At 47.3% G+C, this 15135-nt stretch overlaps 1 protein-coding gene across 5 annotated transcripts in view; it reads left to right on the forward strand.

The window, feature by feature from the left end:
• The window catches only part of grik1a (glutamate receptor, ionotropic, kainate 1a), a 122435-nt gene that overhangs the window by 41255 nt on the left and 66045 nt on the right, over nt 1-15135 (forward strand). For all 5 annotated transcript variants that reach the window (XR_006080664.1, XM_042311154.1, XM_042311152.1 and 2 more), the window contains exon 5: nt 2747-2928. Coding sequence is in view for 4 of the 5 variants with exons in the window: in XM_042311154.1 (XP_042167088.1) it covers nt 2747-2928 (182 nt within the window). In the remaining variant the exon portion in view is untranslated. The remainder of the gene's footprint in view (nt 1-2746; nt 2929-15135) is intronic.

A 15135-nucleotide genomic window follows, 5' to 3' on the forward strand; every position in this document is an offset into this window, starting at 1 on the left:
CAAAGTGAGAGACCGAGACAAAGTGAGAGACCGAGACAAAAAGTGAGAGACCGAGACAAAGTGAGAGACCGAGACAAAGTGAGAGACCGAGACAAAGTGAGAGCCCAGAGACACAAAGTGAGAGCCCAAAGAGAGCCCGAGACAAAGTGAGAGACCGAGACAAAGTGAGAGACCGAGACAAAGTGAGAGACCGAGACAAAGTGAGAGCCCGAGACAAAGTGAGAGCCCGAGAGCCCGAGACAAAGTGAGAGACCGAGACAAAGTGAGAGACCGAGACAAAGTGAGAGACCGAGACAGTGAGAGACCGAGACAAAGTGAGAGCCCGAGAGCCCGAGACAAAGTGAGAGACCGAGACAAAGTGAGAGACCGAGACAGTGAGAGACCGAGACAAAGTGAGAGACCGAGACAAAGTGAGAGACCGAGACAAAGTGAGAGACCGAGACAAAGTGAGAGCCCGAGACAAAGTGAGAGACCGAGACAAAGTGAGAGCCCGAGAGCCCGAGACAAAGTGAGAGACCGAGACAAAGTGAGAGACCGAGACAAAGTGAGAGCCCGAGACAAAGTGAGAGCCCGAGAGCCCGAGACAAAGTGAGAGACCGAGACAAAAAGTGAGAGACCGAGACAAAGTGAGAGCCCGAGACAAAGTGAGAGCCCGAGAGCCCGAGACAAAGTGAGAGACCGAGACAAAGTGAGAGACCGAGACAGTGAGAGACCGAGACAAAGTGAGAGACCGAGACAAAGTGAGAGACCGAGACAAAGTGAGAGACCGAGACAAAGTGAGAGACCGAGACAAAGTGAGACCGAGACAAAGTGAGAGACCGAGACAAAGTTCTTCAAGATGAATCTGTGGTCATTGTTGTTATTGCATGTAGGAAAGTTTAATTTAGACACAATGGTTGCATCCCCAAATGGCACACTATTCTCTACATAGTGCAATGCATTATGGTCCCTGGTCAACAGTAGTGCACTATATAGGGAATAGGGTGTCATAGGGCTCTGGTCTAAAGTAGTGCACTATGTAGGGAATAGGGTGCCATTTGGGATAGAAACGCAAATAATACCTGGGTAAAATATGAATATGGAACCTCAGCTGTGTAGTGGGTGCAACCATGGAACCTCAGCTGGGTGCAACCATGGAACCTCAGCTGGGTACAACCATGGAACCTCATCTGGGTACAACCATGGAACCTCAGCTGGGTGCAACCATGGAACCTCAGCTGTGTAGTGGGTACAACCATGGAACCTCAGCTGGGTACAACCATGGAACCTCAGCTGTGTAGTGGGTACAACCATGGAACCTCAGCTGTGTACAACCATGGAACCTCAGCTGTGTAGTGGGTACAACCATGGAACCTCAGCTGTGTAGTGGGTACAACCATGGAACCTCAGCTGTGTAGTGGGTACAACCATGGAACCTCAGCTGTGTGGGTACAACCATAGAACCTCAGCTGTGTGCAACCATGGAACCTTAGCTGTGTAGTGGGTGCAACCATGGAACCTCAGCTGAGTACAACCATGGAACCTCAGCTGGGTGCAACCATGGAACCTCAGCTGGGTGCAACCATGGAACCTCAGCTGTGTGCAACCATGGAACCTCAGCTGTGTAGTGGGTACAACCATGGAACCTCAGCTGTGTAGTGGGTACAACCATGGAACCTCAGCTGTGTAGTGGGTACAACCATGGAACCTCAGCTGTGTAGTGGGTACAACCATAGAACCTCAGCTGTGTGCAACCATGGAACCTCAGCTGTGTAGTGGGTGCAACCATGGAACCTCAGCTGAGTACAACCATGGAACCTCAGCTGGGTGCAACCATGGAACCTCAGCTGGGTGCAACCATGGAACCTCAGCTGTGTGGTGGGTACAACCATGGAACCTCAGCTGAGTACAACCATGGAACCTCAGCTGGGTACAACCATGGAACCTCAGCTGGGTACAACCATGGAACCTCAGCTGTACAACCATGGAACCTCAGCTGGGTACAACCATGGAACCTCAGCTGGGTACAACCATGGAACCTCAGCTGGGTACAACCATGGAACCTCAGCTGGGTACAACCATGGAACCTCAGCTGGGTACAACCATGGAACCTCAGCTGGGTACAACCATGGAACCTCAGCTGGGTACAACCATGGAACCTCAGCTGAGTACAACCATGGAACCTCAGCTGGGTACAACCATGGAACCTCAGCTGGGTACAACCATGGAACCTCAGCTGGGTACAACCATGGAACCTCAGCTGGGTACAACCATGGAACCTCAGCTGTGTAGTGTGTACAACCATGGAACCTCAGCTGGGTACAACCATGGAACCTCAGCTGTGTAGTGGGTGCAACCATGGAACCTCAGCTGGGTACAACCATGGAACCTCAGCTGGGTACAACCATGGAACCTCAGCTGTGTGCAACCATGGAACCTCAGCTGGGTACAACCATGGAACCTCAGCTGTGTAGTGGGTACAACCATGGAACCTCAGCTGTGTAGTGGGTACAACCTTGGAACCTCAGCTGGGTAGTGGGTACAACCATGGAACCTCAGCTGGGTAGTGGGTACAACCATGGAACCTCAGCTGGGTAGTGGGTACAACCATGGAACCTCAGCTGGGTACAACCATGGAACCTCAGCTGGGTACAACCATGGAACCTCAGCTGGGTACAATCTCAGGCAGGGATACTGTTTAGAGTTCTCCAGTATAGAACTACTAGGTCTAACCATACTATATTGTATGATATGTTGTGTTCCACAGGTCTGATGCGGATGCAGGAGTTGATCAAGGCTCCGTCTAAGTTGAACCTGAAGATCAGGATACGGCAGCTTCCACCTGGAGAGATTGATGCCAGACCTCTTCTGAAGGAGATGAAGAAAGACAAAGAGTTCTATATCTTGTTTGACTGCTCCTACCGGACCTCCGCAGAGATACTCAAACAGGTACCGTCCTTAAGCCTGACCGTAACCCTAGCAACCCCGACCCTAACTCTAACCCTGACCATAACCCTAGCAACCCCGACCCTAACTCTGACCCTAACTCTAACCCTGACCGTAACTTTAGCAACCCTGACCCTAACTCTAACCCTGACCGTAACCCTAGCAACCTAGACCCAAACTCTAACCCTGACCGTAACCCTAGCAACCCCGACCCTAACTCTAACCCTGACCGTAGCTCTAACCCTGACCTTGACCCTAACTCTGACCCTAACTCTAACCCTGACCCTAACCCTATCTCTGACCCTAACTCTGACCCTATCTCTGACCCTAACTCTAACCCTGACCATAGCTCTAACCCTGACCGTAACTCTAACCCTGACCCTAACCCTATCTCTGACTATAACTCTAACCTTGACCGTAGCTCTAACCCTGACCCTAACTCTAACCCTGACCCTAACCCTATCTCTGACCCTAACTCTAACCCTGACCGTAGCTCTAACTCTGACCCTAACTCTAACCCTGACCCTAAACCTAACCCTGACCCTAAACCTAACCCTACCACTCTGGCACCGAGATACTCAGGTAGCACAGGACCATGGCTTTTGTAGAGTTATAGCTGATGCGGCTTTGTGGAGTGATAGCTAACTCGGCTTTGTGGAGTGAAAGCTAACGCGGCTTTGTGGAGTGGTAGCTAACGCGGCTTTGTGGAGTGGTAGCTAATGCGGCTTTGTGGAGTGATAGCTAACGCGGCTTTGTGGAGTGGTAGCTAACGCGACTTTGTGGAGTGATAGCTAACGCGGCTTTGTGGAGTGGTAGCTAATGTGGCTTTGTGGAGTGGTAGCTAACTCGGCTTTGTGGAGTGATAGCTAACGCGGCTTTGTGGAGTGGTAGCTAACGCGACTTTGTGGAGTGATAGCTAACGCGGCTTTGTGGAGTGGTAGCTAATGCGGCTTTGTGGAGTGATAGCTAACGCGGCTTTGTGGAGTGGTAGCTAATGCGGCTTTGTGGAGTGGTAGCTAACGTGGCTTTGTGGAGTGGTAGCTAATGCGGCTTTGTGGAGTGGTAGCTAACGCGGCTTTGTGGAGTGATAGCTAACGCGGCTTTGTGGAGTGGTAGCTAACGCGACTTTGTGGAGTGATAGCTAACGCGGCTTTGTGGAGTGGTAGCTAATGTGGCTTTGTGGAGTGGTAGCTAACTCGGCTTTGTGGAGTGATAGCTAACGCGGCTTTGTGGAGTGGTAGCTAACGCGACTTTGTGGAGTGATAGCTAACGCGGCTTTGTGGAGTGGTAGCTAACGCGGCTTTGTGGAGTGGTAGCTAACGCGGCTTTGTGGAGTGGTAGCTAACGCGACTTTGTGGAGTGATAGCTAACGCGGCTTTGTGGAGTGGTAGCTAACGCGGCTTTGTGGAGTAATAGCTAACGCGGCTTTGCGAAGTGATTTTAACAAAGCAAATTTGAGGAAAATGCTACCGAAGTTTTATCAACACGTTGACTGTACTACTCCAACTTCCGGGATGCCTACAAGGCCCTCCCCTGCCCTCCCTTCGGCAAATCAGATCATGACTCCGTTTTGCTCATCCCTTCCTATAGGCAGAAACTCAAACAAGAAGCACCCATGGTAAGGACTGTTCAACGCTGGTCTGACCAATCAGAATCCATGCTTCAAGATTGTTTTGATCACGCGGACTGGGATATGTTCCGGGTAGCCTCTGAGAATAACATTGACGTATACATGGACACGGTTACTGAGTTCATCAGGATGTGTATAGCAGATGTTGTTCCTACTGTGACAATTAAAACCTACCCAAATCAGAAACCGTGGATAGATGGCAGCATTCGCACAAAACTGAACCACAGCATTTAACCATGACATCGTGACTGGGAATAAGGCAATCAAACAGACAAAACGTCAGTACAGTACAGAGACAAAGTGGAGTCGCAATTCAACGGTTCAGACACAATACATATGTGGCAGGGTCTACAGACAATCAGGGATTACAAAAGGGAAAACCAGCCATGTCGCAGACGAAGACGTCTTGCTCCCAGACAAGCTAAACACCTTCTTCACCCGCTTTGAAGATAATACAGTGCCATCCGACGTGGCCTGCTCTATCGTTCTCCGTGGCCGAAATGAGTAAGACATTTAAATGTTTTAACCCTCGCAAGGCTGCTGGCCCAGATGGCAACCCTAGACGCGTCCTCAGAGCATGCACAGACCAGCTTGCTGGAGTGTTGACGGACATATTTCAATCTCTCCCTATTCCAGTCTGCTGTCTTCTCTTGCTTCACCATTGTTCCTGTACCCAAAAATGCAAAGGTAACTGAACTAAATGACTATCGCCCCGTAGCACTCACTTCTGTCATCCTGAAGTGATATGAGAGACTAGTCAGGGATCATATCACCTCTACCTTACCTGCCACCCTAGACCCACTCCAATTTGCATACCGCTCCAATAGATCCACAGACGATGCAATCGCCATCACTCTGCAACCTGCCCTATCCCATCTGGACAAGAATAATACAAGAAGAATACCTATGTAAGAATGCTGTTCATTGACTACAGCTCAGCCTTCAACACCGCAGTACCCTCCAAGCTCACCATTTAGCTTGGGGCCCTGGGTCTGAACCCCGACCTGTGCAACTGGGTCCAGGACTTCCTGACGGACCGCCCCCAGGTGGTGAAGATAGGAAACAACACCTCCTCTTTGCTGATCCTCAACACTGGGGTTCCACAAGGGTGCGTGCTCAGCCCCCTCAGCCCCCATGACTGCGTGGTCACGCACTCCTCCAACTCAATCATCAAGTTTGCAGATGACACAACAGTTACATGCCTGATAACCAACAATGACGACAAAGCCTACAGGGAGGAGGTGAGGGCCCTGGAAAATAACCTCTCCCTCTCCCTCAACGTCAACAAAACAAAGGAGCTGATCGTGGACTTCAGGAAACAGCAGAGAGCGCACGCCCCTATCCACATCGACGGGACCGCAGTGGAGAAGGTGAAAAGCTTCAAGTTCCTCGGCGTACACATCACTGACAATCTGAAATGGTCCACCCACACAGACAGTGTGGTGAAGAAGGCGCAACAGCGCCTCTTCAACCTCAGGAGGCTGAAGAAATTTGGCTTGTCACCTATGACCCTCACAAACTTTTACAGATGCACAATTGAGAGCATCCTGTTGGGCTGTATCACCACCTGGTATGGCAACTGCACTGCCCGCAACAACAGGGCTCTCCAGAGGGGAGTGAGGTCTGCACAACGCATCACCGGGGGCAAACTACCTGCCCTCCAGGACACCTACACCACCCGATGTCACAGGAAGGCCAAAAAGATCATCAAGGACAACAAATCAAATCAAATTTATTTATATAGCCCTTCGTACATCAGCTGATATCTCAAAGTGCTGTACAGAAACCCAGCCTAAAACCCCAAACAGCAAGCAATGCAGGTGTAGAAGCACGGTGGCTAGGAAAAAACTCCCTAGAAAGGCCAAAACCTAGGAAGAAACCAAGAGAGGAACCAGGCTGTGGGGTGGCCAGTCCTCTTCTGGCTGTGCCGGGTGGAGATTATAACAGAACATGGCCAAGATGTTCAAATGTTCATAAATGACCAGCATGGTCGTATAATAATAAGGCAGAACAGTTGAAACTGGAGCAGCAGCATGGTCAGGTGGACTGGGGACAGCAAGGAGTCATCATGTCAGGTAGTCCTGGGGCATGGTCCTAGGGCTCAGGTCCTCCGAGAGAGAGAAAGAAAGAGAGAATTAGAGAGAGCATATGTGGGGTGGCCAGTCCTCTTCTGGCTGTGCCGGGTGGAGATTATAACAGAACATGGCCAAGATGTTCAAATGTTCATAAATGACCAGCATGGTCGAATAATAATAATAAGGCAGAACAGTTGAAACTGGAGCAGCAGCACGGCCAGGTGGACTGGGGACAGCAAGGAGTCATCATGTCAGGTAGTCCTGGGGCATGGTCCTAGGGCTCAGGTCCTCAGAGAGAGAGAGAGAGAGAGAGAGAGAGAGAGAGAGAGAGAGAGAGAATTAGAGAACGCACACTTAGATTCACACAGGACACCAAATAGGACAGGAGAGGTACTCCAGATATAACAAACTGACCCTAGCCCCCCGACACATTAACTACTGCAGCATAAATACTGTAGGCTGAGACAGGAGGGGTCAGGAGACACTGTGGCCCCATCCGTGGACACCCCCAGACAGGGCCAAACAGGAAGGACATAACCCCACCCACTTTGCCAAAGCACAGCCCCCACACCACTAGAGGGATATCTTCAACCACCAACTTACCATCCTGAGACAAGGCTGAGTATAGCCCACAAAGAACTCCGCCATGGCACAACCCAAGGGGGGGCGCCATCCCAGACAGGATGACCACATCAGTGACTCAACCCACTCAGGTGACGCACCCCTTCCAGGGACAGCAAGAGAGAGCCCCAGTAAGCCAGTGACTCAGCCCCTGTAATAGGGTTAGAGGCAGAGAATCCCAGTGGGAAGAGGGGAACCGGCCAGGCAGAGACAGCAAGGGCGGTTCGTTGCTCCAGAGCCTTTCCGTTCACCTTCCCACTTCTGGGCCAGACTACACTCAATCATATGACCCACTGAAGAGATAAGTCTTCAGTAAGGACTTAAAGGTTGAGACCGAGTTTGCGTCTCTGACATGGGTAGGCAGACCGTTCCATAAAAATGGAGCTCTATAGGAGAAAGCCCTGCCTCCAGCTGTTTGCTTAGAAATTCTAGGGACAATTAGGAGGCCTGCGTCTTGTGACCGTAGCGTACGTGTAGGTATGTACGGCAGGACCAAATCAGAGAGATAGGTAGGAGCAAGCCCATGTAATGCTTTGTAGGTTAGCAGTAAAACATTGAAATCAGCCCTTGCTTTGACAGGAAGCCAGTGTAGAGAGGCTAGCACTGGAGTAATATGATCAAATTTTTTGGTTCTAGTCAGAATTCGAGCAGCCGTATTTAGTACTAACTGAAGTTTATTTAGTGCTTTATCCGGGTAGCCGGAAAGTAGAGCATTGCAGTAGTCTAACCTAGAAGTGACAAAAGCATGGATTAATTTTTCTGCATCATTTTTGGACAGAAAGTTTCTGATTTTTGCAATGTTACGTAGATGGAAAAAAAGCTGTCCTTGAAATGGTCTTGATATGTTCTTCAAAAGAGAGATCAGGGTCCAGAGTAACGCCGAGGTCCTTCACAGTTTTATTTGAGACGACTGTACAACCATTAAGATTAATTGTCAGATTCAACAGAAGATCTCTTTGTTTCTTGGGACCTAGAACAAGCATCTCTGTTTTGTCCGAGTTTAAAAGTAGAAAGTTTGCAGCCATCCACTTCCTTATGTCTGAAACACATGCTTCTAGCAAGGGCAATTTTGGGGCTTCACCATGTTTCATTGAAATGTACAGCTGTGTGTCATCCGCATAGCAGTGAAAGTTAACATTATGTTTTTGAATAACATCCCCAAGAGGTAAAATATATAGTGAAAACAATAGTGGTCCCAGAACGGAACCTTGAGGAACACCGAAATTTACAGTTGATTTGTCAGAGGACAAACCATTCACAGAGACAAACTGATATCTTTCCGACAGATAAGATCTAAACCAGGCCAGAACTTGTCCGTGTAGACCAATTTGGGTTTCCAATCTCTCCAAAAGAATATGGTGATCGATGGTATCAAAAGCAGCACTAAGGTCTAGGAGCACGAGGACAGATGCAGAGCCTCGGTCCGATGCCATTAAAATGTCATTTACCACCTTCACAAGTGCCGTCTCAGTGCTATGATGGGGTCTAAAACCAGACTGAAGCATTTCGTATACATTGTTTGTCTTCAGGAAGGCAGTAAGTTGCTGCGCAACAGCCTTTTCTAACATTTTTGAGAGGAATGGAAGATTCGATATAGGCCGATAGTTTTTATATTTTCTGGGTCAAGGTTTGGCTTTTTCAAGAGAGGCTTTATTACTGCCACTTTTAGTGAGTTTGGTACACATCCGGTGGATAGAGAGCCGTTTATTATGTTCAACATAGGAGGGCCAAGCACAGGAAGCAGCTCTTTCAGTAGTTTAGTTGGAATAGGGTCCAGTATGCAGCTTGAAGGTTTAGAGGCCATGATTATTTTCATCATTGTGTCAAGAGATATAGTACTAAAACACTTGAGCGTCTCTCTTGATCCTAGGTCCTGGGAGAGTTGTGCAGACTCAGGACAACTGAGCTTTGAAGGAATACGCAGATTTAAAGAGGAGTCTGTAATTTGCTTTCTAAGAATCATAATCTTTTCCTCAAAGAAGTTCATGAATTTATCACTGCTAAAGTGAAAGTCATCCTCTCTTGGGGAATGCTGCTTTTTAGTTAGCTTTGCGACAGTATCAAAAAGGAATTTCGGATTGTTCTTATTTTTCTCAATTAAGTTAGAAAAATAGGATGATCGAGCAGCAGTAAGGGCTCTTCGGTACTGCACGGTACTGTCTTTCCAAGCTAGTCGGAAGACTTCCAGTTTGGTGTGGCGCCATTTCCGTTCCAATTTTCTGGAAGCTTGCTTCAGAGCTCGGGTATTTTCTGTGTACCAGGGAGCTAGTTTCTTATGAGAAATGTTTTTAGTTTTTAGGGGTGCAACTGCATCTAGGGTATTGCGCAAGGTTAAATTGAGTTCCTCAGTTAGGTGGTTAACTGATTTTTGTCCTCTGGCGTCCTTGGGTAGACAGAGGGAATCTGGAAGGACATCAAGGAATCTTTGTGTTGTCTGTGAATTTATAGCACGACTGTTGATGTTCCATGGTTTAGGTCTGAGCAGATTATTTGTTGCAATTGCAAACGTAATAAAATAGTGGTCCGATAGTCCAGGATTATGAGGAAAAACATTAAGATCCACAACATTTATTCCATGGGACAAAACTAGGTCCAGCGTATGACTCGTTATTACTGCATTGTCGGAACTAGAAGCACAAGCATTTCGCTACACTCGCATTAACATCTGCTAACCATGTGTATGTGACAAATAAAATGTGATTTGATTTGATTTGATTTGATTTGATTTGATTTTGACTGTGACAGTGAGTGGGTCCAGAGACATGTTGGACAAAACCCACTCGATGATGTCGATGATGGCCCCGAAAGCCTTTTGGAGTGGGTCTGTGGACTTTTCCATGTGAATATTAAAGTCACCAAAGATTAGAATATTATCTGCTATGACTACAAGGTCCGATAGGAATTCAGGGAACTCAGTGAGGAACGCTGTATATGGCCCAGGAGGCCTGTAAACAGTAGCTATAAAAAGGGATTGAGTAGGCTGCATAGATTTCATGACTAGAAGTTCAAAAGACGAAAACGTCTTTTTTTTTTTTTGTAAATTGAAATTTGCTATCGTAAATGTTAGCAACACCTCCGCCTTTGCGGGATGCACGGGGGATATGTTCACTAGTGTAGCCAGGTGGTGAGGCCTCATTTAACACAGTAAATTCATCAGGCTTAAGCCATGTTTCAGTCAGGCCAATCACATCAAGATTATGGTCAGTGATTAGTTCATTGACTATAATTGCCTTTGAAGTAAGGGATCTAACATTAAGTAGCCCTATTTTGAGATGTGAGGTATCACGATCTCTTTCAATAATGACAGGAATGGAGGTGGTCTTTATCCTAGTGAGACTGCTAAGGCGAACACCGCCATGTTTAGTTTTGCCCAACCTAGGTCGAGGCACAGACACGGTCTCAATGGTGATAGCTGAGCTGACTACACTGACTGTGCTAGTGGCAGACTCCACTATGCTAGCAGGCTGGCTAACAGCCTGCTGCCTGGCCTGCACCCTATTTCATTGTGGAGCTAGAGGAGTTAGAGCCCTGTCTATGTTGGTAGATAAGATGAGAGCACCCCTCCAGCTAGGATGGAGTCCGTCACTCCTCAGCAGGTCAGGCATGGTCCTGTTTGTGGGTGAGTCCCAGAAAGAGGGCCAATTATCTACAAATTCTAACTTTTGGGAGGGGCAGAAAACAGTTTTCAACCAGCGATTGAGTTGTGAGACTCTGCTGTAGATCTCATCACTCCCCTGACTGGGAGGGGCCAGAGACAATTACTCGATGCCGACACATCTTTCTAGCTGATTTACACGCAGAAGCTATGTTGCGCTTGGTGATCTTTGACTGTTTCATCCTAACATCGTTGGTGCCGACGTGGATAACAATATCTCTATACTCTCTACACTCGCCAGTTTTAGCTTTAGCCAGCACCATCTTCAGATTAGCCTTAACGTCGGTAGCCCTGCCCCCTGGTAAACAGTGTATGATCGCTGGATGATTCGTTTGAAGTCTAATACTGCGGGTAATGGAGTTGCCAATGACTAGAGTTTTCAATTTGTCAGAGCTAATGGTGGGAAGCTTCGGCGTCTCAGACCCCGTAGCGAGAGGAGTAGAGACCAGAGAAGACTCGGCCTCTGACTCCGACTCGCTGCTTAATGGGGAAAACCGGTTGAAAGTTTCTGTCGGCTGAATGAGCGACACCGGTTGAGCGTTCCTACAGCATTTCCTTCCAGAAACCGTGAGAAAGTTGTCCGGCTGCGGGGACTGTGCCAGGGGATTTATACTACTATCTGTACTTACTGGTGGCACAGCCGCTGTTTCATCCTTTCCTACACTGAAATTACCCTTGCCTAACGATTGCGTCTGAAGCTGGGCTTGTAGCACAGCTATCCTCGCCGTAAGGCGAGTACAGCGTCTGCAATTAGAAGGCATCATGTTAATGTTACTACTTAGCTTCGGCTGTTGGAGGTCCTGACGAACCACGTCTAGATAAAGCATCATGTTAATGTTACTACTGGTTGGCTGGTGGAGGTCCTGTAGAACCACGTCCAGATAAAGCATCATGTTAATGTTACTACTGGTTGGCTGGTGGAGGTCCTGAAGAACCACGTCCAGATAAAGCATCATGTTAATGTTACTACTGGTTGGCTGGTGGAGGTCCTGACGAACCACGTCCAGATAAAGCATCATGTTAATGTTACTACTGGTTGGCTGGTGGAGGTCCTGTAGAACCACGTCCAGATAAAGCATCATGTTAATGTTACTACTGGTTGGCTGTTGGAGGTCCTGACGAACCACGTCCAGATAAAGCATCATGTTAATGTTACTACTGGTTGGCTGGTGGAGGTCCTGACGAACCACGTCCAGATAAAGCGTCCGGAGTGAAAAAGTTGAGGAAAAAAAATATATATATATAAACGGTAATTAAAAAGTAAAAAACGTAAAGTTGTCAGGTAGCCAAATAGGTTTTGTTGCCAAAATAGGTTGGCAACAAAACGCACAGCAACTCGAAAACAAGTCTGCAAGTTGTGACCGGAAATGACGTGATGACGCAAGACGCGCGCAAACACAAGCTAACAGAAGCACCATAACAACCACCCGAGCCACTGCCTGTTCACCCCGTTATCATCCAGAAGGCGAGGTCAGTACAGGTGCATCAAAGCTGGGATCGAGAGACTGTAAAACTGCTTCTATCCCAAGGCCATCAGACTGTTAATTAGCCATCACTAGCCAGCTACCACCCGGTTACTCAACCCTGCACCTTAGAGGCTGCTGCCCTATATACATAGACATGGAATCACTGGCCACTTTAATAATGGAACACTAGTCACTTTAATAATGTTTACATACTGCTTTACTCATCTCATATGTATATACTGTATTCTATTCTACTGTATTTTAGTACAGTACAATGCCACTTCTACATTGCTCGTCCTAATATTCATATATTTCTTAATTCCATTCTTTTACTTATAGATTTGTGTGTATTGTTGTGAATGGTTAGATATTACTGCACTGTTGAAGCTAGGAACACAAGCATTTCACTACACCCGCAATAACATCTGCTAAATATGTGTATGTGACCAATCAAATTTGATTTGATACAGATTAGTACATTATACCACACACTACACGTTACAGGGGGAGTAAACTGAAGATTTACTATGTACCGTAATTGCTGGACTGTTAAGCGCACCTGAATATAAACCGCACCCACTGAATTATTAAAAAAGATGTATTTTGTACATAAATAAGCCGCACGTGTCTATAAGCCGCAGGTGCCTACCGGTACATTGAAACAAATGAACTTTACACAGCCTTTAAACGAAACACGGCTTGTAACAAAAATAAAAAGAGTAGCCTACCAAGAAAGCCATTGGTCACTGTCTTCCTCCTCCTGTGCACTGAAACCACTGAAGTCATCTCCTTCGGTGTCGGAGTTGAATAGCCTCAGAATTGCTTCATCCGATGTTGGATCGTTTTCATTGTCGCTCTCGTCACTTTCATCCGGAGGCAAATACCCCGCTGAGCTCATGCTGCCCCTTCAAACCTGTTGATGATAGTGGATTTTTTGACAATGCTCCACGCTGTCAGGACCCACTGGCAGACTTGACCATAAGTTGCTCTTCGCATGCGGCCCGTTTTAGTGAAGGATTTCTCCCCACTTGTCATCCAAGCCTCCCACTGAACAAGGAGCGCCACCTTAAATGCACGATTTACACTGATGTCGAGTGGCTGCAAATACTTTGGGCGATCTGCTTTTCTTCCCTCTGAAAGCTTTTGTTGTCTTTTTGCACTGAGTCAGTTCCTCACGCTGCTGTTTCCAACGTCTTATCATCGACTCATTAAGGCCAAGCTCCCGTGCAGCAGCTCTATTTCCTTTTCCAACAGCCAGATCGAAACTTGAAAGCTGCATCATATGCATTTCTCCCTGTCTTTGCCATGATGAGGGTGACAAAATGACTACCGTAATCAGAATGATGGGAAGTTTGAGCGCGCTCGATTTACGTCACATTATGTGACGGTGCTCAGTTTTTTGGCGGCATGAATCTTGGGAAAGCGGGAAAAATCCATAAATTAGCCGCGTCATTGTATAAACCACGAGGTTCAAAGCGTGGGAATAAAGTAGCGGCTTATAGTCCGGAAATTACGGTAGTTGTGTTAAGGAAAAGGTTAATGGGAATAATCAAATCAAATCAAATAATTATGCATTTCTCTGTGGATATTTAATGATATTGTGCTGCTATCCCTACACATTGGACACACACACACACACACACGTGGCTAAATGCCTTTTTGGTTTTCATGCAGTTTCCTAAAAAGTTATTGATGTTTTATAATGAGAAGAGCCACCCAGTGAGAACTGTCTAGTGGGAGTCTATTGGGAACCACACAGTGGGAGTCTATTGAGAACTGTCTAGTGGGAGTCTATTGGGAACTGTCTAGTGGGAGTCTATTGGGAACCACACAGTGGGAGTCTATTGAGAACTGTCTAGTGGGAGTCTATTGAGAACTGTCTAGTGGGAGTCGATTGAGAACCACCCAGTGGGAGTCTATTGAGAACTGTCTAGTGGGAGTCTATTGAGAACAGTCTAGTGGGAGTCGATTGAGAACAGTCTGGGAGTCGATTGAGAACCACCCAGTGGGAGTCGATTGAGAACTGTCTAGTGGGAGTCTATTGAGAACAGTCTAGTGGGAGTCGATTGAGAACCACCCAGTGGGAGTCGATTGAGAACTGTCTAGTGGGAGTCTATTGAGAACTGTCTAGTGGGAGTCTAGTGAGAGTCTATTGAGAACTGTCTAGAGGGAGTCTACTGAGAACTGTCTAGTGGGAGTCGATTGGGAACTGTCTAGTGAGAACTGTCTAGTGGGAGTCTACTGAGAACTGTCTAGTGGGAGTCTATTGGGAACTGTCTAGTGAGAACTGTCTAGTGAGAACTGTCTAGTGGGAGTCTATTGGGAACTGTCTAGTGAGAACTGTCTAGTGGGAGTCTATTGGGAACTGTCTAGTGAGAACTGTCTAGTGAGAACTGTCTAGTGAGAACTGTCTAGTGGGAGTCTATTGAGAACTGTCTAGTGGGAGTCTATTGAGAACTGTCTATTGAGAACCACCCAGTGGGAGTCGATTGAGAACTGTCTATTGAGAACCACCCAGTGGGAGTCGATTGAGAACCACCCAGTGGGAGTCTATTGAGAACTGTCTAGTGGGAGTCTATTGAGAACTGTCTAGTGGGAGTCTATTGGGAACTGTCTAGTGGGAGTCTATTGGGAACTGTCTAGTGAGAACTGTCTAGTGAGAACTGTCTAGTGGGAGTCTATTGGGAACTGTCTAGTGAGAACTGTCTAGTGGGAGTCTATTGGGAACTGTCTAGTGGGAGTCTATTGGGAACTGTCTAGTGA

This window comes from Oncorhynchus tshawytscha, linkage group LG33, assembly GCF_018296145.1.
Source record: "Oncorhynchus tshawytscha isolate Ot180627B linkage group LG33, Otsh_v2.0, whole genome shotgun sequence".
NCBI lineage: Eukaryota > Metazoa > Chordata > Actinopteri > Salmoniformes > Salmonidae > Oncorhynchus > Oncorhynchus tshawytscha.